Source organism: Triturus cristatus, chromosome 10, assembly GCF_964204655.1.
Source record: "Triturus cristatus chromosome 10, aTriCri1.1, whole genome shotgun sequence".
Taxonomy (NCBI): Eukaryota; Metazoa; Chordata; class Amphibia; order Caudata; family Salamandridae; genus Triturus; species Triturus cristatus.
Genome location: NC_140593.1, coordinates 680,084,603 through 680,109,279, shown reverse-complemented (window position 1 = coordinate 680,109,279; position 24,677 = coordinate 680,084,603). Strand labels below are relative to the sequence as shown.

The 24,677-nt window shown below is 46.6% G+C and overlaps 1 protein-coding gene across 2 annotated transcripts in view; it reads left to right on the top strand.

Moving 5' to 3' along the window:
- Window positions 1-24,677, top strand: part of LOC146789902 (uncharacterized) — a 295,834-nt gene that overhangs the window by 9,978 nt on the left and 261,179 nt on the right. The window contains exon 2 of one of the 2 annotated variants that reach the window (XM_085628177.1): window positions 7,629-8,418. The exons of the other annotated variant lie outside the window; for it this stretch is intronic. Coding sequence (XP_085484303.1) covers window positions 7,629-8,027 — 399 coding nt within the window. The 3' untranslated portion in view covers window positions 8,028-8,418. Of the gene's footprint in view, window positions 1-7,628; window positions 8,419-24,677 lie in introns of those variants that run through there. 2 annotated transcript variants of the gene reach the window in all.

The window sequence follows — 24,677 nt, the reverse complement described above, 5'->3', positions numbered from 1 at the left end:
AGCTTTCTGGGAGTGTTACTCATGGGACAGCAGTGCGTGGTTCAAGTCAGGGTAGAGATGCATTACGAGAGCTTCATGGGAGTGTTACTCATGGGACAGCAGTGCGTGGTTCAAGTCAGGGTAGAGATGCATTGCGAGAGCTTCATGGAAGTATTAATCATTGGACAGCGGTGCGAGGGTAAAGTCAGGGCAGCGATGAATTGCGAGAGCTTCATGGAAGAATTAATCATTGGACAGCGGTGCAAGGGTAAAGTCGGGGTAGAGATGCATTGCAAGAGCTTTATGGGAGTGTTACTCATGGGACAGCAGTGCGTGGTTCAAGTCAGGGTAGCGATGATTTGCGAGAGCTTCATGGGAGTGTTACTCATGGGACAGCGGTGCGTGGTTCAAGTCAGGGTAGCGATGATTTGCGAGAGCTTCATGGGAGTGTTACTCATGGGACAGCAGTGCGTGGTTCAAGTCAGGGTAGAGATGCATTGCAAGAGCTTCATGGGAGTGTTACTCATGGGACAGCAGTGCGTGGGTAAAGTCAGGGCAGCGATGAATTGCGAGAGCTTCATGGAAGTATTAATCATTGGACAGCGGTGCAAGGGTAAAGTCGGGGTAGAGATGCATTGCAAGAGCTTCATGGGAGTGTTACTCATGGGACAGCGGTGCGTGGTTCAAGTCAGGGTAGAGATGCATTGCGAGAGCTTCATGGAAGTATTAATCATTGGACAGCGGTGCGAGGGTAAAGTCAGGGCAGCGATGAATTGCGAGAGCTTCATGGAAGTATTAATCATTGGACAGCGGTGCAAGGGTAAAGTCGGGGTAGAGATGCATTGCAAGAGCTTCATGGGAGTGTTACTCATGGGACAGCGGTGCGTGGTTCAAGTCAGGGTAGAGATGCATTGCGAGAGCTTCATGGAAGTATTAATCATTGGACAGCGGTGCGAGGGTAAAGTCAGGGCAGCGATGAATTGCGAGAGCTTCATGGAAGTATTAATCATTGGACAGCGGTGCAAGGGTAAAGTCGGGGTAGAGATGCATTGCGAGAGCTTCATGTGAGTGTTACTCATGGGACAGCGGTGTGTGGTTCAAGTCAGGGTAGAGATGCAATGCGAGAGCTTCATGGGAGTGTTACTCATGGGACAGCAGTGCGTGGGTCAAGTCAGGGTAGAGATGCATTGCAAGAGCTTCATGGGAGTGTTACTCATGGGACAGCAGTGCGTGGTTCAAGTCAGGGTAGCGATGATTTGCAAGAGCTTCATGGGAGTGTTACTCATGGGACAGCAGTGCGTGGTTCAAGTCAGGGTAGAGATGCATTACGAGAGCTTCATGGGAGTGTTACTCATGGGACAGCAGTGCGTGGTTGAAGTCTGGGTAGAGATGCATTACGAGAGCTTCATGGGAGTGTTACTCATGGGACAGCAGTGCGTGGTTCAAGTCTGGGTAGAGATGCATTGCGAGAGCTTCATGGGAGTGTCACTCATGGGACAGCGGTGTGTGGTTCAAGTCAGGGTAGAGATGCAATGCGAGAGCTTCATGGGAGTGTTACTCATGGGACAGCAGTGCGTGGGTCAAGTCAGGGTAGCGATGATTTGCGAGAGCTTCATGGGAGTGTTACTCATGGGACAGCAGTGCGTGGTTCAAGTCAGGGTAGAGATGCATTGAGAGCGCTTCATGGGAGTGTTACTCATGGGACAGCAGTGTGTGGGTCAAGTCAGGGTAGCGATGATTTGCGAGAGCTTCATGGGAGTGTTACTCATGGGACAGCAGTGCGTGGGTCAAGTCAGGGTAGCGATGATTTGCGAGAGCTTCATGGGAGTGTTACTCATGGGAGAGCAGTGCGTGGGTCCAGTCAGGGTAGAGATGCATTGCGAGAGCTTCATGGGAGTGTTACTCATGGGACAGCAGTGCGTGGTTCAAGTCAGGGTTGAGATGCATTGCGAGAGCTTCATGGGAGTGTTACTCATGGGACAGCAGTGCGTGGTTCAAGTCAGGGTAGAGATGCATTACGAGAGCATCATGGGAGTGTTACTCATGGGACAGCAGTGCGTGGTTCAAGTCAGGGTAGCGATGATTTGCGAGAGCTTCATGGGAGTGTTACTCATGGGACAGCAGTGCGTGGTTCAAGTCAGGGTAGAGATGCATTACGAGAGCTTCATGGGAGTGTTACTCATGGGACAGCAGTGCGTGGGTCAAGTCAGGGTAGAGATGCATTGCGAGAGCTTCATGGGAGTGTTACTCATGGGACAGCAGTGCGTGGTTCAAGTCAGGGTAGAGATGCATTACGAGAGCTTCATGGGAGTGTTACTCATGGGACAGCGGTGCGTGGTTGAAGTCAGGGTAGAGATGCATTACGAGAGCTTCATGGGAGTGTTACTCATGGGACAGCAGTGCGTGGTTCAAGTCTGGGTAGAGATGCATTGCGAGAGCTTCATGGGAGTGTCACTCATGGGACAGCAGTGTGTGGTTTAAGTCAGGGTAGAGATGCAATGCGAGAGCTTCATGGGAGTGTTATTCATGGGACAGCAGTGCGTGGTTCAAGTCAGGGTAGAGATGCATTACGAGAGCTTCATGGGAGTGTTACTCATGGGACAGCAGTGCGTGGTTGAAGTCTGGGTAGAGATGCATTACGAGAGCTTCATGGGAGTGTTACTCATGGGACAGCAGTGCGTGGTTGAAGTCTGGGTAGAGATGCATTACGAGAGCTTCATGGGAGTGTTACTCATGGGACAGCGGTGTGTGGTTCAAGTCAGGGTAGAGATGCAATGCGAGAGCTTCATGGGAGTGTTACTCATGGGACAGCGGTGTGTGGTTCAAGTCAGGGTAGAGATGCAATGCGAGAGCTTCATGGGAGTGTTACTCATGGGACAGCAGTGCGTGGTTCAAGTCTGGGTAGAGATGCATTACGAGAGCTTCATGGGAGTGTTACTCATGGGACAGCAGTGCGTGGTTCAAGTCAGGGTAGAGCTGCATTGCGAGAGCTTCATGTGAGTGTTACTCATGGGACAGCGGTGTGTGGTTCAAGTCAGGGTAGAGATGCAATGCGAGAGCTTCATGGGAGTGTTACTCATGGGACAGCAGTGCGTGGTTCAAGTCTGGGTAGAGATGCATTACGAGAGCTTCATGGGAGTGTTACTCATGGGACAGCAGTGCGTGGTTCAAGTCAGGGTAGAGCTGCATTGCGAGAGCTTCATGTGAGTGTTACTCATGGGACAGCGGTGTGTGGTTCAAGTCAGGGTAGAGATGCAATGCGAGAGCTTCATGGGAGTGTTACTCATGGGACAGCAGTGCGTGGTTCAAGTCTGGGTAGAGATGCATTACGAGAGCTTCATGTGAGTGTTACTCATGGGACAGCAGTGCGTGGTTCAAGTCAGGGTAGAGATGCATTACGAGAGCTTCATGGGAGTGTTACTCATGGGACAGCAGTGCGTGGTTGAATTCAGGGTAGAGATGCATTACGAGAGCTTCATGGGAGTGTTACTCATGGGACAGCGGTGTGTGGTTCAAGTCAGGGTAGAGATGCAATGCGAGAGCTTCATGGGAGTGTTACTCATGGGACAGCGGTGTGTGGTTCAAGTCAGGGTAGAGATGCAATGCGAGAGCTTCATGGGAGTGTTACTCATGGGACAGCAGTGCGTGGTTCAAGTCAGGGTAACGATGATTTGCGAGAGCTTCATGTGAGTGTTACTCATGGGACAGCAGTGCGTGGTTCAAGTCAGGGTAACGATGATTTGCGAGAGCTTCATGGGAGTGTTACTCATGGAACAGCAGTGCGTGGTTCAAGTCTGGGTGGCTATGAATTGCGAGAGCTTCATGGCAGTGTTACTCATGGGACAGCAGTGCGTGGTTCAAGTCAGGGTAGAGATGCATTGAGAGCGCTTCATGGGAGTGTTACTCATGGGACAGCAGTGCGTGGGTCAAGTCAGGGTAGTGATGATTTGCGAGAGCTTCATGGGAGTGTTACTCATGGGACAGCAGTGCGTGGGTCCAGTCAGGGTAGAGATGCATTGCGAGAGCTTCATGGGAGTGTTACTCATGGGACAGCAGTGCGTGGTTCAAGTCAGGGTAGAGATGCATTACGAGAGCTTCATGGGAGTGTTACTCATGGGACAGCAGTGCGTGGTTCAAGTCAGGGTAGAGATGCATTACGAGAGCTTCATGGGAGTGTTACTCATGGGACAGCAGTGCGTGGTTGAATTCAGGGTAGAGATGCATTATGAGAGCTTCATGGGAGTGTTACTCATGGGACAGCAGTGCGTGGTTCAAGTCTGGGTAGAGATGCATTGCGAGAGCTTCATGGGAGTGTCACTCATGGGACAGCAGTGCGTGGTTCAAGTCAGGGTAGCGATGATTTGCGAGAGCTTCATGGGAGTGTTACTCATGGGACAGCAGTGCGTGGGTCAAGTCAGGGTAGCGATGATTTGCGAGAGCTTCATGTGAGTGTTACTCATGGGACAGCAGTGCGTGGTTCAAGTCAGGGTAGAGATGCATTACGAGAGCTTCATGGGAGTGTTACTCATGGGACAGCAGTGCGTGGTTGAATTCAGGGTAGAGATGCATTACGAGAGCTTCATGGGAGTGTTACTCATGGGACAGCGGTGTGTGGTTCAAGTCAGGGTAGAGATGCAATGCGAGAGCTTCATGGGAGTGTTACTCATGGGACAGCGGTGTGTGGTTCAAGTCAGGGTAGAGATGCAATGCGAGAGCTTCATGGGAGTGTTACTCATGGGACAGCAGTGCGTGGGTCAAGTCAGGGTAGCGATGATTTGCGAGAGCTTCATGTGAGTGTTACTCATGGGACAGCAGTGCGTGGTTCAAGTCAGGGTAGAGATGCATTACGAGAGCTTCATGGGAGTGTTACTCATGGGACAGCAGTGCGTGGTTCAAGTCAGGGTAGAGCTGCATTGCGAGAGCTTCATGGGAGTGTTACTCATGGGACAGCGGTGTGTGGTTCAAGTCAGGGTAGAGATGCAATGCGAGAGCTTCATGGGAGTGTTACTCATGGGACAGCAGTGCGTGGGTCCAGTCAGGGTAGAGATGCATTGCGAGAGCTTCATGGGAATCGGACAGGGAGCGAGGGGAGAGAAAGATTTGGCCACACGTAGATCATCACTTACTTGCTGTTCAGATTAAAGAGCGAATTCTTTAAGGGAGGAACTATTTGGCAAAATGAAGTTCTCTAACAGGAGATTGGAAGGATCAGTGGAATGAGACATTGCTCTGCTTTGCATTACTTTGCTTCATGTCCATGGGTGGTTCATGGGTATTTTTTTGTAACCACCCATGGATTTTATCGCAAACCCATATCTAAAAAGAATTCTAGGCATTAATTTGCACCAAACTGCTCTGCCTACTTGAGGCTGACGTTATGAGGAGAAAAACCTTAATTTCTCCCTATGCAGCACACATACAGAGAGGAAATGGCCTCAAAGGATAGTTTTTGTACTTCTTCCTGTACATGAAGCTATCCTTACCACAACGCAGAAACCCTTGCACTATGGCGCAACAGTGCCTACATTGACGCAAGGGTGCACAAAGTGCGCCAGCACATGGAGAGAGCAGGAAGAACTGTGCCATTTCTTTGAAGGTGTGGTGCAGTTCAGCTTTCTCTAGGTGACACAATGCAGCACTGTGTTGTGCCACTTGTTAGTAAATGTGCCCCTAAATATGCACCCATTCAAGGAGTACCTCTGTGGGTGCAGATATATTTAGGTTTCTGGTCCAAAAAATGAACAAGTTAAACCTTTAGTTAAATCAGAACAGCGAGAAAAACCAACACAGTCCTAGCAGACCCAACTCAGGGCCCCAGACCTAACTACCAAGATAAGACGGCATTTATTTGTGGGGTGTCACCCCCCAGAACCGACCCCAAAGCTATGCTCTTCCATTTTGTAAATATTGCTTCTTCTGCTTTACTTCTGTGAGTGTATCTTTTGCGTTTGCCACAGTATTAGTTGACAGCATAATGCCTAGCAACACGTTTTATGCTAAGGTGTAAAAACATCTACCAACCACAATAAATAGTAAATGCCAAAGCATACATGTTTCTTGGGGTATAGAATTAAAATGGTCAGCAGAAGGGAACAAAATTGTTGTTGGAGTGGTAGCATTCAAGGTATTAGGAGATGGGACCATGCACACAGCTGCCGGTGGCTTTGTGCCATGGTTGATGTCTGCCTCCCTACAAGGCACCATATTGTTCGATAAAAAGCCAATTAAATCTGCCACTCATGAAATAGGGATATTTAACAGATATGAATCCAGAGTGAACAAACAGTCTTGCGAAACACGATAAACTACACATAACGATAGAAAGGTATATTATGGGGAATGAAATAGAAATTTTGAGTGGCATGTCTGGAATAGATAGTACCTTCAATGGTGTAAAAATAGGTTTCAAAACCTCATCGGACATCCTCTTAGAAGGGGTTATTTTTGGAATTCTAGTTGGTGAGGAGGGATTGCTTAAAGAGGATTTGTTTTGTTTTTGCTACAGTCTTGTTGTCCATTTGTTGCCAGCTGGAATCCTTCTGTGGGCAATAACCTCTTTATTGATACTTATCCATCTTTTATAATTCTCTGTGTTGCGCTAGTCACTTTGTGATCTTCGGGGTCCCTTGTGTTTGGCACTCCTTGACTTTAGTCTCACGTCAGTGTTGTGGTGTTTGTTATACAGCTCAATCTGTGTGAGAGCGAGGCCTTGGCATTCCCCTCACGCGCTTTTCTGTGATTTTTTCAGATTTGCTTTTAGCTGCTCTCGACGCTGCCAATTCCGGATGTCACACTGAGCTCTGCATTCGAACATCTCTGCGCTACTAAGACTGGTCCCGGTGTATGCATGAGACTCCTTTGCATTCCTGGCACATAATCCTCTGCCATAACTACATTTTCATTCTGTCCCTCAGGCATCCTGCCACTAACAAATCGAGGGTGTGAGAGGAGAGGTTAAAGAAATAGCTGCATCTCCACCCCCACATCCAGACATGTGCCATTCAATTATTGTAACTAGTACTGCACTTACCCTGTTTAAAGGACCCTAAATATATGGAGCCTTATCCAGGGAGCATGTTGTGTGAAGTGAACAGAGCTTTGAAGACCTCACAATAAAGGACATTAGGCCTTCACCCTTCATCTTTAGGTCAACTGATTTATCTCTGGCATTCTGGGCATGTTGTACGCTTAAAAGCTGATACCTTAGGATCAAAAACCCATTGTGTGCTACTTGGCAATGTTGCTCAGTGATTTATCTTTGCACAGTTTACCGGATCAATGTATGAATTTTAAAATACACTGTAACCACCTAGTGAATATGGACTAAATAAAAAGATGCTTCTTTCTCCGAAAGTCACCATCGGGCCAGCCATGTCCTCTGTCTGACTGAAGCATAAGAGCCTGATTTAACGAAACGTGTTTTAAAAATAAAAGAGGAGACTTATTTGTATATTTTTTTTACTTCTTTTTATTATGTTTCAAAGATGTGTTTGTCACCCAATTAGGTGCTGTGGCCGGTGTTAGTGTTTGTTTTACAGAGCAGTCAATATTTATAATACTGTCACAAGGAGAGCGGGGAGGACTGTCGACACGGGGCTGAGTGGTGGGAGGCTCGGGATTTCACGGGCCCTATGTTTTATAATCCGCAGGAAGACGCATGGACAGCTTCAGGAATTGAGGATCCGACTACAGCAGACACCTTCCCCTTTAACTGGGACGAGCCCACGGACTACCCCGCCCACTATGATGACACCCTGGGCCCGCAGCCAATAAAATCCGACCAAGAACAGTTCGAGGTGTGTACGAACACCGGAGCGGGAGACTTGGAGAAGGAAAGACGTGAGAAGGAGTTTGGAGAACGAGAGCGAGAACGAGGAGAACGAGGACGCCCTGAGGACCGAGGACGGATGCCGAGGGGAGAGAAGCCGGAGACAGGAAGACTCCGCAACCACGTATCGCCGAGCCGCGCCCACGGAGGAGCGTGGCTAACCCAGGTACGTGACCGTTTCACGGGCTGGGTCGGGAGGCGGGAGAAGGCGGAAAGTTAAGATATCGCCACTCGCCGACTCGTTTGTCTCTGCACTATCCCCTTCCTCACTTGCACTGGTCCCGTTGCACAGCGGCCGTAGCCTAAATCGCACCTGAGCACCAGAGTGTTGTCCTCACTTCCCCGTCCCCGTGTGAGAATATCGAGAGCTTGTTTTCTGACCGCCTCCTTTGCTTCTGTCTCTCTCTTGGGTCGCCGGCACATCGGAGTCCTCTACGCTGCCACGCCTGACCGAGGGACGAAACATCGCAAGAGAAGACCCCGGCGCCACTCAAACTCGACGGAAAGCAGAGACTTGTTTACCTTGAGACCAAAATCCCCCTGCTCGTTTGAAACAATCTGGCTGCGCCCACTAAAAGGGACTTTATCAAAATAAAACCATCCCTGACGAGACGTAGAGTCCTGAGTCATTCATCTCATCCGCTCACAAATACATTATTAATAGATGATGAATATTTGATTGTAAAGTGTGTCATTACATATCTATAATCTTCATTACCCCCAAGTACGGTCCTCCTCGTCGGGCCACTGAAACGCTAGTCAGTTTTTTATTTTTAGTATAAAACCCATCCCACACTCCGCCATGGCTGCAAGTAACAAGACCAGACACCGTAACAGTGGTAGAGAGGGAGGGAACAGGACTGGGACGATAATGAAGATTAGCGGTAAGTAACGGCATATTACCCCCTCATAGGACCTCCTCATCTCAGTCCTTACATTAGTGAGGATCTCACAAGCCAAAGACAAAGCATGAAACCAAAGATATATGCTGAACACAAGGTTTAATCAAAACCAGATTTAAGACATAGCTGCGTTGAAAACGCCGACAGCAAAATTGTCAACAGAAGCATGCAACACATTGATACGAAAATGTTTGATAAGAGTGTGATGTGACTGCCAGGTAGTGTTTTAAAGAACAAGGGTACCCCTTATGCGAACCTGGGGTGATATAATGTAGAAGAGAACAATGGTTCGGGATGGCCTGAGAAGGTCCAGTGAAATGAAAAGCCCTTAGGAGGGCGAGATGATTTAGTATAGGTTCAAGGACTCAAATTGGAGAGTGATACTTAATATAGAGAAACAAGGGACAGGAGAGGTCAATGTATGACACTTATTTATTGAACAAAGATTGAATTCAAGTGCTCACATATTTAGTGACAAAGCGTGACATGCAGGTGAGGGTGGAGTCTTTAAAAGAGAACATCGCATTGGCAACAATAGAGAACCATTTTTTAAATAAAATTAGTACAAAATAGGTTCGAGTTGCATAGGGTCGACGGCGTTTCGAACTCAGTTATTTGAGTTCATCATCAGGACAAAATGTGAGCATATGAACTCTAAATGTGAGAAAAATCAAGAAAAAATAAATAAACAAGTACAAAACATAAATTAGTCCCTGAACTGTAACAAGCATCACAAGCAATTAATGAGCGGTACATAGTGATCTCCAAAACGTGATGCAATTACATAAAGATGAAAAATCGGTAAACTGGCAGAGTCAGCAAGGTGATGAAACTGAGCAGTCTAGTGCCCTGAAGGAATGCGTAATTACAAGAATGTAAGAGACTCGGAGCTCATAGTGACGAAGTAACTTATAGCGCTAGGGGCGGAGGTGGGGGCATCATTGCGCGCGCACGAAGTTAATCACTTACAGAGCATATGAGCGGTAAAGTGACGGGGTAGTCGTCAGTAAAAACCGTATTCGTCGCGGTGGTAAACGTCTTGATTTGAATCAATAGCCTAGGAAAACGGAGTGATTATGGGTTACAACTGGACAAGGCGCGTGGTGATTAAAGCAAGAATACCGGGTGGTGTCAGGGTAGGGAAGACACTTACTGAAGTAACAAACTGGGTCCAGACTTCTCAATAAATGGAAGCGCGGTGTCAGTGCCGAAAATTATTCAAGCAGGTATCGGGAGGAAGTTGCCTAAGGAAAAGGGGGGGGGTTTTGTTAAAGGGACGTAGTACGGTGAGTGTACATGGAAATACGGGGCGGTGCCAAAGTTAAGGTGAGGACACTTACTTAAAGTAGGAGTGTAATCAAGCCTGCTCAGCGAGTTGAGGCGGGTTTTTTCGGTGCCGAGGAACTTAATCTGTAGAAGAGGATGCGGGAGGTTACCTTCAGGCGGATATTAAAGCCGCGAGCAAGTGGAGGGAGGGGGTGTAGTTTCAATGGTACTTACTTAATCCATGCGGCACTCGAAGCATTCAATGGGGGTCACAGGAAGTGGAGCGAATCCTGTGTGCGTGTAGTTACGCGCGGCGACTGGCCGGGAAGTGGGAGGGGGAGGTTTTTAAGGGGACAGGGTTGCCACTGGTTACTCGAGGCGTCTGCAGCTGCGCCGATCGCATAGTGTGAAGGCCCAACAAGGGTAGTAGGCCCAGGGGGTGCCTGTATGCAACTAAAAAACGCTAGCATGAATAGGACTGCTCGAGTTACTAGTTACTGAGATAGAGCATGATTCCATAACGTTGGGCAAACAATGTTGAGAATTATTAAGTCTGGGGTCAATAAAAAGGGGCCAAAGGGGGTATTGGTAGGTTCAAAAACTAAATTGCAGCACCAATCTAGTAAAGGCAGCGTAGGTGTTCAAATACTTGCCCGCTTAGTCTACATTCAACTATATACAAGTAGTACAATAGGAAACAGAAAGGTTGCTTTACAGACAAGAGTACAGAATTGCATGTACGGGGTCTCAGGGTTAGCAAGAAGAGACTGGTGTTCAAAGAGTTAATGGCATATTTGAACACAGAAGGTGGTTACAGAATGGTTCTGTATTCGTCCAGAGTGTTAAGTCCTTGTTCAATGGAGCGGCATTTAAAAATCCATTTACATTCCATGCGGTTAAGGATTTGCTGTTGATTTCCTCCTCTGTGGTTGTGTTGTAGGCTGTCAATCACTTGCCATGTGAAATCAGATTCAGAGTGTCCTTTGGCCAGAAAATGTTCCACAAGTGGTGCCGTTTGTATTTTGCAGCGGATCCTGCTCCTATGTTGCGAGATCCTGGTCTTGATTTTCTGCGTGGTTTGCCCGATATAGAGTAGTTGGCAGGGACATTTTATACAGTAGATCACATTTTGTGAATTACAATTAGAGAAGAACTGTAAAGTGTGTTTGGTGCCATTATATTCAACACCAGTCTCTTCTTGCTAACCCTGAGACCCCGTACATGCAATTCTGTACTCTTGTCTGTAAAGCAACCTTTCTGTTTCCTATTGTACTACTTGTATATAGTTGAATGTAGACTAAGCGGGCAAGTATTTGAACACCTACGCTGCCTTTACTAGATTGGTGCTGCAATTTAGTTTTTGAACCTACCAATACCCCCTTTGGCCCCTTTTTATTGACCCCAGACTTGATAATTCTCAACATTGTTTGCCCAACGTTATGGAATCATGCTCTATCTCAGTAACTAGTAACTCGAGCAGTCCTATTCATGCTAGCGTTTTTTAGTTGCATACAGGCACCCCCTGGGCCTACTACCCTTGTTGGGCCTTCACACTATGCGATCGGCGCAGCTGCAGACGCCTCGAGTAACCAGTGGCAACCCTGTCCCCTTAAAAACCTCCCCCTCCCACTTCCCGGCCAGTCGCCGCGTGTAACTACACGCGCACAGGATTCGCTCCACTCCCCGTGACCCCCATTGAATACTTCGAGTGCCGCATGGATTAAGTAAGTACCATTGAAACTACACCCCCTCCCTCCACTTGCTCGCGGCTTTAATATCCGCCTGAAGGTAACCTCCCGCATCCTCTTCTACAGATTAAGTTCCTCGGCACCGAAAAAACCCGCCTCAACTCGCTGAGCAGGCTTGATTACACTCCTACTTTAAGTAAGTGTCCTCACCTTAACTTTGGCACCGCCCCGTATTTCCATGTACACTCACCGTACTACGTCCCTTTAACAAAAACCCCCCCCTTTTCCTTAGGCAACTTCCTCCTGATACCTGCTTGAATAATTTTCGGCACTGACACCGCGCTTCCATTTATTGAGAAGTCTGGACCCAGTTTGTTACTTCAGTAAGTGTCTTCCCTACCCTGACACCACCCGGTATTCTTGCTTTAATCACCACGCGCCTTGTCCAGTTGTAACCCATAATCACTCCGTTTTCCTAGGCTATTGATTCAAATCAAGACGTTCACCACCGCGACGAATACGGTTTTTACTGACGACTACCCCGTCACTTTACCGCTCATATGCTCTGTAAGTGATTAACTTCGTGCGCGCGCAATGATGCCCCCACCTCCGCCCCTAGCGCTATAAGTTACTTCGTCACTATGAGCTCCGAGTCTCTTACATTCTTGTAATTACGCATTCCTTCAGGGCACTAGACTGCTCAGTTTCATCACCTTGCTGACTCTGCCAGTTTACCGATTTTTCATCTTTATGTAATTGCATCACGTTTTGGAGATCACTATGTACCGCTCATTAATTGCTTGTGATGCTTGTTACAGTTCAGGGACTAATTTATGTTTTGTACTTGTTTATTTATTTTTTCTGTATTTTTCTCACATTTAGAGTTCATATGCTCACATTTTGTCCTGATGATGAACTCAAATAACTGAGTTCGAAACGCCGTCGACCCTATGCAACTCGAACCTATTTTGTACTAATTTTATTTAAAAAATGGTTCTCTATTGTTGCCAATGCGATGTTCTCTTTTAAAGACTCCACCCTCACCTGCATGTCACGCTTTCTTGTCACTAAATATGTGAGCACTTGAATTCAATCTTTGTTCAATAAATAAGTGTCATACATTGACCTCTCCTGTCCCTTGTTTCTCTATATTAAGTATCACTCTCCAATTTGAGTCCTTGAACCTATACTAAATCATCTCGCCCTCCTAAGGGCTTTTCATTTCACGTGACTGCCAGGTAGCCACCCTACAAATTTCCGGGATAGATACACCTATCGCCTCAACCCAGAAAGCGGACGTAGACCGAGTAGAGCGTCCTTGAATATAAGTTGGAGGAGCCAGCCCAATAGACTTCTAAGACTGGCAAACTGCCAATCGCACCCAGCTTCTAATCGTGGACGTAGACACCTTCTTACCCTTAGCCTTTCCGCCACAGAACACAAACAGAGCAGGGGAAAGACAAAAGCCATGGCTACGCTGCAGATAAATCTGAAGGGCCCCCCAAACATCCAAGACAGAAGGAACATGGCATCCTCCTCCTCTAAAAAATCAGAAAGAACAACCTCCTGCTGTAGATGGAATTTAGAGGAGACTTTAGGGGAAAGGCTGGATCCAGCCACAAAACCACATTGTCTGGCAGAAACTGCAAATAGGGAAAAGATATAAGGAAGGCCCCGAATTCATCCAACCTATGGGCCAAAGTAATGGCAAACAGGAAGGCCAACTTAGCAGACAACCACAGCAAATCAGCCTCCAACAAAGGCTCAAAAGGGGGAAAATTGGAGACCCGACAGGACAGTCTGCAGATCCCAAGTTGGGACAATCACTCGAGTGACTGGAATAAAAAACCTAAAGCTCCACAACAGTAGAACCACCAAGGGCGCAACACCATCCAGCACAACCCCCAAACTCCTGCAGGCACTGATAGCTACTCATTGAGCAACCAAAGTAGAGGGGGAAAGATTCTATAAGAAAACATCCTTGAGAAACTCAAGAATTTCAGTTGACTCCCCAGCAACAGGATCCAGCCCGTGAGAGGCACACCACTTGGCAAAAGAGCCCCAATGCTTATTGTAAGACTTAAGGGTGAAAGCCCTGTGGGAATGTTAAATATACAGTGTCACCCAGGAAGAACAACCCAAAGACTCCAGCGTTAAATGTTCAAGAGCCAGACCATCAGTTTCAGCTGACGGAGACGAGGCAATGACAGGAGGGGGAATTGAAACGGGGACGGGAATCACTGGAAGCCAGACAAACCTGCCCCCGGACAACCTCCGCAACAGTGGGAACCAAAGGCGGCAAGACCAAAAGGGAGCAATCAGGAGAACAGACATCCTCTCCACCCGAAGTGTCTGCAGCACTCCCATGAGGAGGGGAATCGGAGGAAAGGCATGCAGAAGGCCCAAGGGCCAGGAGTTCGAAAGGGCATCTGCCGCCCATGTCTGAGGAGACACCACTTTGAAACAGGGGAAGGAGAGCATTTTGAGGATATGCAGAGGTCTGTCCATGGCTTCTGGAACCGGAGACAAATGTCCCTGAACAGAGGTACTAATAGATGGTGATGAACTGATGAAGACAGGGTGTGGCTCAGGTTGTCCACATGAAAGTTCAGCTGTCCCTGAATGTAAACAGCTCTCAAGGCCATGAGGTGTGACTCTACCCAGGAACAAATCAGGGACGCCAGATGATTCAGAGAGGTGCACTTTGTACCCCCTTGGCGATTCAAGTTACAGTGAGTCATTTGGTTGTCAGTGCAAGCAAACCGATTCGCCCCATGCAGCTTAACCTGAAAGAACTGCATCGCCTGCTAAATGGCGCTAACTCCCTCTAATTCGAGGAATGGTCCCTGTCCTCCCAAGACACCAAACAAGAGTGAGATGAACTGGAGAATCGTAATCTGCACGGGAGGGTCCCAGTGAGACAATAGATGATTCAGTAGAGGCTTGAAATGCAGACAATCCCTGGGAGCCACAGCAATGGTGGCAGCCATCAACCCCTGGACCCACAACCAAATCCGAGCCTGGGCCGACTGCTGAGTCAAGAGGTCCAACAGAAGATGCTGCAGTGTAGTAATGCGAGGGAGAAAAATCGAACCCATCTAAGTGTTGAAAAGACCACCGATAAACTGCAGTCTCTGAGCAGGGACCAGATGAGATTTCACCAGATTCAGCTTGAAGCCCAAGTGGTGGAACATGTCCATGGTCTCATCCAATGCCAGCAGAGCCTTCGGAAGAGAGGAAGCAAAAATCAAACAATCATATATATATATATATATATATATATATATATATATATATATATATATATATATATATATATATAGAAACAGAGAAAGCTCACAGCTGCAAAACCCCCACAGCAGGAGCCAATACCTTGGTAAAAGTCAGTGGAGCGGTGGAGAGTCCAAAAGGAAACTCCTGAAACTGGTAATGAGCCTCATCCACAGCAAACCTCAGAAACCGCTGGCTTTCTTGATGAGCAAGCACGTGAAAATATGAGTCCTCCAAATTCAGGGTTGCCAAAAAGTTTCCCTGTTGGATGAGTGGAATGATAGACTGCATGGTGGTCATCCAAAACGGATCCAGCTTTACCATTATGTTCAGAGCCTTTAGATTTAGAATTGGACAGTAAGAGCCATCTGGTTTATGACCAACAAAAGAGTCGAGTAGAAACCCAGGCCCCTCTCCACCTCTGGCACCTTGATAATAGTGCCCTTTGCAAGCAATTTTGCCATCCCTAATAATGTAGCGTCCTCTTCATGGTGTTCCCTGACAACAGGGTATTCAAAAAATGAGTCAGAGGAGGAGGGCCTACGAATGGAACCCGATAACCCTGACTTGCGACTGACCGAACCCACGGGTCAGAAATCATACTGGACCATCAATCCTGGAACAGACTGAGACGGCCTCCCACCCCTGCACAGTCACTTCTGTATTCAGTATAGCTGAATCCAGTCTTTGCTTCACTCTAGGACAGCCATCATCATGGGGGTGGGTTTACCAATTGAATAGAGTCATCATGTTTAGCCCAAACATGGTCTAACTCATTTGAGTCTTTATTAAATAAGGTATTGTTCGATTGATCACAGTTTCTTATATAATTGATCCATGCTCATCAAGTGTGAGATGGTATATTTTCATAGTTTTTCCAGTTACACATAATTGATTTTACTGCAATAGTTATCAAGAAGTACAGTTGTTGCTTGTAATCTTTCATTACTCCCTAGACAGATGATATCTGAGTCAGCGAACGCTCCTAAAGATGACCATAGCACCATGAAACATAATGGTTTTCTAAGTATTTGATTCATTTCAGACATTACTTGAGATCAAATAGTTTGGACCAATCTAAGGTGCAAGCATATGAATTCAAGTGCCCTTCACTTCATCACAATGCCAGCATTCCCCAGAATCACATAGATTACGGCTAAGTATTTTACGAGGAGTTTAAGGACCAGTATGTGTAAAGTAATATCTTAATTGACCAAACGTGGGAAAACTTTGCCTGGGCTACAGACTTAAAAATCTTTGCCCATATAACTTCTCCACCCTTTTTATCATCTATTTGAATGAACAATATATCACATTTACACCTAATAGCATTACTTATTAACACATTTGATCCATAAAATTCCTTACACAGTATTGATGCAATGTATGATTTCCCTGCGAATTATTCATAAAAGCAAATAATGTCTGGAGTTTCTTTGATCCCCTTGGGCTTTTTAATGTGCTTTTCCGTTTTAGGAATTCATAAATGTCGATATTCGGAATGTCTGATTTTGTTTGGAGTTGTCTGAATGATAAAGGTTTATACTCGTCCATCAGATTTTTGACCACAACTATACTTGCACCCCTTCTTTCCAATCTCTAATATTTCATTGTTAATTTAGATTTTTCCATTCTTGCACAGAGGCATGTGCAACTTTGAGATACTTTTATTCTTCCCTGTGTGTTCTATGTTTCTCAATAATTCTGCTATGTCCATCATTATTTGTGACATTAATTGTTTAAGAAATGTTCCTGGTACTAGAGTTGATCTAGTAAATACCATTCTGTCTTAAGACATTGTGGTTCAAGTACTCCTTCAATAGGAGGTCTAAACCATTTGGCGTTTTATGTTTACATGAGTGTCTTTGATAATGATTAAAATATGCTAGTCTCATGACCCACCTCTTCGATTCATAATTTCAATTTATTCAAAGCAATTTGGAGTTTCTTATTGGGCAAAATAAATACAGATAATAAGGAATCGACTTCCTTGGAAAAAAAGAATGATAACCTCAGATATAACATGTTACAGACTTAGATAATAATAGAATCAAAGTCATCTTTACTATTTCTATTCAACCCCCCCAGCTCTGATATATTGGTGACCAATTCCATATAAAATCACTAATTTTTTTAATGGAGCTGTCTTCCTTTATCCGGACCATATCTTGTAAACTACCTGTTACCAAAATGCTTAAATATTTGTCTGGTCTAATGTTCCGTTTTAAGATGTGTTTTATCAATCTGACTTTATTACAGTATATATTTATCTGCATATATTCCTATTTAATTTGATTAACCTCTACCGATATTTCTGTTTTTATTTATTTTAGGTACTGATTTAGGTACATCTCAAATAAATAGTTTATATCATAAGCGTAAGTTACAACTTTTAAACTTTTATTACCAACCCTAATTCCTTTGATCTTCTTTTCCTTTATCATGCATGTCAGGATTGTGGATTATTATAATGTATGGTTGTGTGCCCTACCGTATGAGACACTTACAAAACTGTCCTGATTCCAGTTAGGATTGTTTGTAAAGCCTGTAACTCAACTCAGGTTAGCTGTGACGTTGAGCAGCAACGCATAATCAAAGGAATTGGCGTAAAGCATTTAGAAGCACCCATAAACTAAATAAGAAAGTAACACAAATTAAATCGAAGAGCAATTTATAAAAATAGATCGGATTATCCTGAATGTTTAGACACCAAGATGAGCAAAATCCAGAGATCTAGATTTTTAAATAAAACACAAATCTCATCTTTTTAGTCCAAAGGGCAAACCAGCATTGGTAACCATAAAGTTTAGAAAATTTTGAAAGGTTTTAGGAGCTGTGTTCGGATACTCCGTCCGAAGTGGGGCAACCAAATCTGACAGGGCGAAGGTCAGGGGGGCCACTAGGTAGTATTTGGACAGTTGCCTGGTAACCAAAGCAGTCTCAAGTAATTTACAGTCTGTCCTTTACTTCACGTTAAGACCACCATAGACTTCAATGGAGTGGTCCTGTTGCTGTGGCTGTAGGATGCTGAGGATGTTGAAGGATGCTCTCAGTGCTGTGTGGTCGACAGGAGTGTCCATGCTGTTTCTTGGTCCACGGGTAGTGTGGGGGAACTTCGTCCATAAGGGTTAAGTGTCCCTCAAAGTCTTCGTTGAGCCAGTAGAAGGCCAGCTGTGGCTGGGCTACTGATCACTAGTACACAGCAGGTCCAACGGTATCATTTGGTGAAGGCTAGTGTTTGTGGACTCAGATGATGGCCAAGAGTTGAGCAGGCTCAAGTGCAACTTTTGGCCATAGAGAATGGTCTCTTAAGGCGCCCAGTGGCGGTCAGAGGCGATTCACAGTAAGTGGCTACTGACTTGTTGGTATGGGATACTTCAGCTATGATGGTCCTGTTGCAGGTTCCAGGAGGTCAGTTGACTGACCCTTGCAGTCACTTCTTTGGTCTGGGGCTCTGGAGCTACTTTTCCAACAGGCGGGAGCCACAGTCCTCTCTTTGTGAGCCCAAGATGCATCGGGTGCAGTCCAACAGTCAGAGCGGCCTCTCTTGCCAGGGACAGCAGGCCAGTCTTTTTTTTGTCCTTTTTCAAGTTCTGTCGTGATCCGAGGGCCGGGGGTGCCATATTTATGCCCAGAAGGTGCCCTGGGGAGATGATGCAGTCATTAGCCAATGTGCTACCAGGATCTCTCCCACTCTGTGACAACTTCCAGCTATGTATGGCATCCCTGAGTGCACTTTTCTACTCTCTCCTGAAATATCTGAACCCTTCGTTGGATATTAGGACCTTGGTAGCCCACCCTAGAGGTGTAGCTACCTGTGGGCTAAAAAAAAATGGGTTTGGGCACTGGTCTCCCAACTCTGTTCCCATCACCAGCCTGTCTCCTGAACAAAGGGGCAACCCTTCGCCTTAGAAGCTCACCGTTTGGGCCAACACCCTGAGTGGCTTCCTGCAAGGGGGAGGTAACACCTCTTCCTGTTGCAGGCTTGTATTGTTCCTGAGCATAGGAGTCATTCAGACGAATCCCCAGAGGAGCAGAAGGCTGTCTGGTATCCAGCAACTGTGCGTGGCCACTGGGCAACAGAGTGGCAACTTTCTTAAAGTTGCCTTTCCTTGAAAGTGATATTAAATTCAACTTGGGCATCAGGTTGAGTTTTTAATGCCACTATTTATTTGACACCTTGAAGTACACGTTAGTAGTCCCAGTCAAAAGTCAGCCAGGCTGAGAGGTCAGTCAGTAACTCTGCGTTAGCCAATGGGTCTACTAACTAATTAAAAGTATTTGTCCTACTTAATTATACACAACTCCCTGCCTCAGTACTCCATAGGCCTTGCTCAGGGGAGACATAAATATAGTGTTAAGGGAAGTGAGGGCTTTGCCATTGGTTTAAACAGCAAAGTTCAACTTGCAGTTAAAAACTATCTTCCACATCGAAGTGGCAGTCTGGGAGCCATTTTGTACGCTGTCACACACAGGGTGGCACAACCAGTGCTACAGCCCGGCGAGGGTGCGTGGGGCGCACTCTGTCTTACATGCCCTGATTACCATATACTAGGGACTTACAAGTAAGTCAGCGTATGCCAATTGGGGGTAACCAATTGAGCATACATTTTGTAAGGGGTTAGAACACTGTCAGTGAGGTCTGGTTAACAGGCCTCAATGCACTCGGAGTCAGATAAACCGCAGCATCAGTCCAAAATGTGGGGATGATCATGAAAAAAGAGGCATTCCCTTACAATACATAATAAAGGATACATGATTAAATAAATGCAAAATAATTAATATGGCATCCTTGTCTTGCACCTTGTCTTAAATTAAGATATTTTGAAGTCAAACCATTTGACTTTACCTCAGACCAAGGACTATGATTTAAGGTCATTACTTTTCTAATAAACTCCTCCCCAAAATTAATCCTGATAAGCTTTGAATTGAAAAACCTTGAATACACCTTATCAATTTTTTTTTTGCGTCTTACATTATTAATGCTGCTGGGGAGTTGAGGGAGCCTGCCGTAGTCAATATATTGCCCAGTAGTCTTAGCCCCGATTGTGAAGTCCATTGAGTTTCCCAATTACCTTTTGAAGTCTCATTGGTGTGAATCTTACCATCAGCATGCAACCACTTTCCAAGAATGGGCTAACCAGCTTTTCAAGATGAATGACATATTTTTTTAATCTTCTGTACAGTGAATGGGAGATCCTAAATACAACTTCACTTCTTCTGGCAATTTTGAGAGTTTAACTCCTTAACTGCTGGGGCCTCCTAACCCCACTCCACCCTCCCATGCTGAGCCCTTATTTAGACATTTTGGGCTAATTCATGATTAGGCTTCCATAACTTTTTGTCCTAATAAGATATCCATACCAAATGTGTGTCCTGTTTTTCCAACATCCTGGGGATTTCTGGATTCCCCTGTAGGGGACCGAGCAAATGGACATAATATTTCAAAATGCTGAGGTTTTTGGGAAAAATAAGAGGTAAGAGACTGCCCACACGGGATCGCACACTTGCAGGCAGAGCAAGGGGGCTGATGTCCAAACGATTTGGATATTCCGGCAACGCATGTACAAGCAATAATTTACAGTGATGTGGAACGCAGTGAGGCGGCCCTAGAAGTCTTTAAAAAGAAACCATCTCAATGAGGAGCCAAGATGGCGACCGGGACGGCAGCGTAGATCCCCGGCTCCGTGAGCCTCCGCATCCCGCACGGATATCCTGCATGAGATCCTCATTCTGCGCTATGAGATCGTGTTTGTAAACGAAAGTGGCAACCGATCGTGTGACTCCGAGGTTTCTGGCGGCCGTACCGCCGGAGAAATCAGCGGTTGAACTTTGCGGCCCGTGCGGCCCCGGAGCCGGGACCTCGAGTGGACGCTTTGGCCGGGTGGCAGTTTAACAACAGCGGCCTGTGGTGACTGGGTGGAGTCGGTCCGCCGGAATGGTGCTGCCCTCACCTGCATTTTGCCGTAGTCGCTCCCCCTGCTGAGCGTTGCGGACCGAGGACATGCCCGGGGGTGCAATTCTTGGATTCTGTGGTGTTTGCCCCTGCCTTTGACTGTGAGCTGCCCGGACGCCGTCCCTGGCTCGCCCTGATCCTTGCGGGCTGCTCCCGGCTTTTTGCGGGAGCTGGTCCGTGGCGGAGACGACTGTTGCCCGTGACCGCGCAACGGCTGAATTTGTGCCTGCCCCAGGATCCCTGTCTTCAGCGACGTGGACCTCGAGGCGCTTCTCCCGGGGTCCTGGCCCCAATACGAGTCGGGCCTTCCCAGCGGCCATTTTGTTGCTATGCAGCCTACCATCCTGTCCGCTGGGTCGCAGCAGGATTGGGGGTGTGTGACTTTTGGGAGTGTGGCGGAGCGATCGGAGAGAGCGGCGCTGGGGTACGGCGACCTCCTGGAGGCCCTTGGTGCCCTTCATTTCTCCTTGGCTCGTGGCGCCGGGGTCCTGGGGGGGAAGCTAGACAGTGTGGCATCAGCGTTGGGTCAGTGGCGGCATGCTGGTCCACGGATACACAGTGGCTTCCCACACTGCACGCAGGAGGAAGATGTTGCGGCCCCCCCTGCGATTAGTGCACAGCCGGACACTCCGGACAGTATGCTACCGTATGGTCGGCTAACTGTGGGCTTGATCTGTTCCGGAGGTATTGGACCTGAGTGGAAGATGGTGGCCTTGTCCCGTGCACGGTCTCCGGCGACCCAGGGACACTTCCAGCAACGTGTGTCTCCTTGGGCTGATTCGGCCGTTCTGGACCTTGTGTGCGGTGCAGATCCTGGGGCAGCACTGGAAAAGACGCCCCCCCCCGATGCGGTCTGTGCTGGTATTCAGAGACTTCCACCCCACCTGTGTGCGTCGCTTCCCGGTTGTTTTTGGACACTCCTGTACCTTGGAACATCGGACATGGTGCTGGGTCGAGGGGCGGGCATGGACAGAATCGCAAAGAGTGGTCAAGGCTGAGGCTGATCCTTCGGGGGTGGTCACCTAGTAGACGGGCGGACTCATGGTTGCGTGCATTCATGGTTATTCTCATAGTTGGTGCATAATGATCCCCATTCCCCCCCCTTTTTTTTTTTGATATATCGACTTGGTGCTGCTTATTGTTTGCTGTGGGGAGACTTCACCGTGCGGGAGGGAGAAGCCGGGGGTATGTTTTGATGGCCCTCCTCCAGTTTATTATACTCTTTCTGCCCCCCCGTCTGGTGGGGTTCTTTCTTACTCCTTTTTCCCTGTTTCTTCTATATTTCGGGTCTAGTTCCAGGGCGACAGGCACACTGCTGGGGGGTGGGGCCATACTCATTCGCAGAGGTGCAGGGTGGGGGGTTGGGGGAGGGGACTCTTTAGTCTTTATCTCTTTTTCCATGGCCTCCTTCTTCTTCTCTGTTTCTTCTTGTTTTTCTTTTTCTGGGATCAGCGCGGTACACTTCCCTTATTGTGAATCGTTGCCTCTTCATGTGTGCCACAGTTTCCGGGGTGTTTGCTGGGCGTTAGGTACTGGGGTTTGCAAGCGCAACTGTTTTTGATATTCTTCCCCATCCGGAATTTCCCGTGCCTGCGCCATCGATTCAATATATTGCTGCTTATTGCTTACGTTTCTTATCCTTGCCCCTTATCGCTGTTGGGAACTTGTTTGGCACCTGATCCTACTGTTTTGATTTATTATAAAATGAAAAACCCTTTTTCTCCTGGTGTCCTACCTGCGCGGCTCATTGGCCGGACTATACTGGACTGCAGATTTTGCTCTCCGAGGTGCCGCCTGTGTTTACATTTGCTTTTATTGCTCTGATTGCTTAGCGGCCGGCCCCGGGGGGTTGTAGGCCCATACGTGTAAATGATTGAAACGTCAATAAAGGTTTTTCAAAAAAAAAAAAAAGAAACCATCTACGGGGACATCAACGTCCCGAGGAGAAAACCAGAAACCTACCACTTTGCTGTCTCAGTTCACGGCGCTAGAAAGGCTGCATGAGTGGGAGCTCCGTAAATGGTGGGAGGGAACATCTTTGCAACATTATGTTGAAGCTGAAAGTGTCCCGAGCGGCCTTCGAATTTACACCATTCCCGCCTATAAAAATCTGGATCCCCAGTTGTTACAGGAGTGGTCAGATCATACTGCTGGCTCATGTAAAGGGATGCTTATTATTCTTATCAAATTTGCTTGGAGCGACCATGCGAAAGCTCATAAAGCCATTGATGATTTAGAAATTGAAATTGTTAAAAACAATGATAAGGATAAGCAAGAGGAACTGAGGACACATATGTTAAAACATTTGAAAATTTATGAAGGAAAAATCAGGACAAGCAAACAGGAGAAATTCAAACGTGACGAACGCAATTACACGTCAGGAAGAATACTGACTTTTGCGAAAAAGTTTGATGCGCCGCGGAGGGCTCTCTGAACAAAATCGACGCCACAAGCAATAAGTCAGCCAGAGACCTCCGAATCGGTGGTAACTACCCCAGAGCAGTCCGAGGATGAGAATGGGTCTTCGGAAGCAACGGGCAGTAAATCATAATTTTTTCACGACAAATTTCAAGTCATTCAGCAATCATGGCAGCGGAATACACGAGGCGAAACCCCAGAATCAAAAAGCGGAGACCGGCAAGACGAGGGGGACAGTGACGGAAAAGGGCACAGGTCACCACCGGTGACAAGAAGCACACAGAAATCCAACAAGCGCCGTTAAATCAACTGCCATCAGAGAATCTCACCATTATCAACCTAACTCCACAAATCTTGACACGAACTGAAGAAGTACTGAAGCTTGGTTTTACCTTCTGCCCACAGAACAAATTAGAGCACATGCAAATGAGAATCGATTTATTCAGGTTCACGAGAAAACTTAAGCTCCATAATTTTTTTTAAATTACGACCGAAGAAACTACACACCAAGGGAGTGGGCAAATGCCCATTAGAGACTGATATTCTACTTGGACATGATGCACCAGCTTTACAGGCCTTGGAAGATCTGGGAAATTAAATTTCAGGCCCAACGGGGGTAGATGACCCGGTCGGCTTTATGGGCATTGAACAGCGCAATGTGGTGACATCTTTCAAACCAGTTTCGATTTTTCTACCAGAAATGCCCAATGATATCATTGATACGTTCTCAGATAGTGTTGTTAAGGAGCTAATGAACCTGCGAGGGTGTGATCATGTTTCATAAAATAAAAACTTAATTTTACCCACGAGCAGTACTTGGCGATTGAAAGCCTTAAAGAAGATGCGTCTATTGTCTGTAATCCCTTGTACAAGGGAGGTAATGTTGTGCTGCAGACATTTAATGCTTACAATAACGAGGCCTTACGCCAACTTTCTGATGTAGCATTTTATGAAAAGTTGGATAGGGCTGCGTACAATACGAGTATTGTGGATTGTCGTGTGTTATTGAAAAATTGGTACAACAAGGGCAAGATAGAAACAGAGGGATATTTTATTTCTGAGGCGTTTAAATCCCGTAACCCCTTGTTTACCCAAGGTGCATAAAGACGCCTTGTTACCACCAGGGAGGCCGATTGTTTCATCGCAGGGCAGTCTTTTAGAACACATTTCAATATACATAGATCACTTCTTATCTAGTTGTGTGGTGGAATTAAAATCCTACATTAAAGACACTAAAGATTTTTTGCAACATATAACAGATGTTATATGGCAGGATAGTGACCAGATGATTGTGATGGATATCAAGTCTATATACCTGTATATCGCACCAAAAAGGTTTACAGGCATTTCACTATTTTCTCAAGAATCGA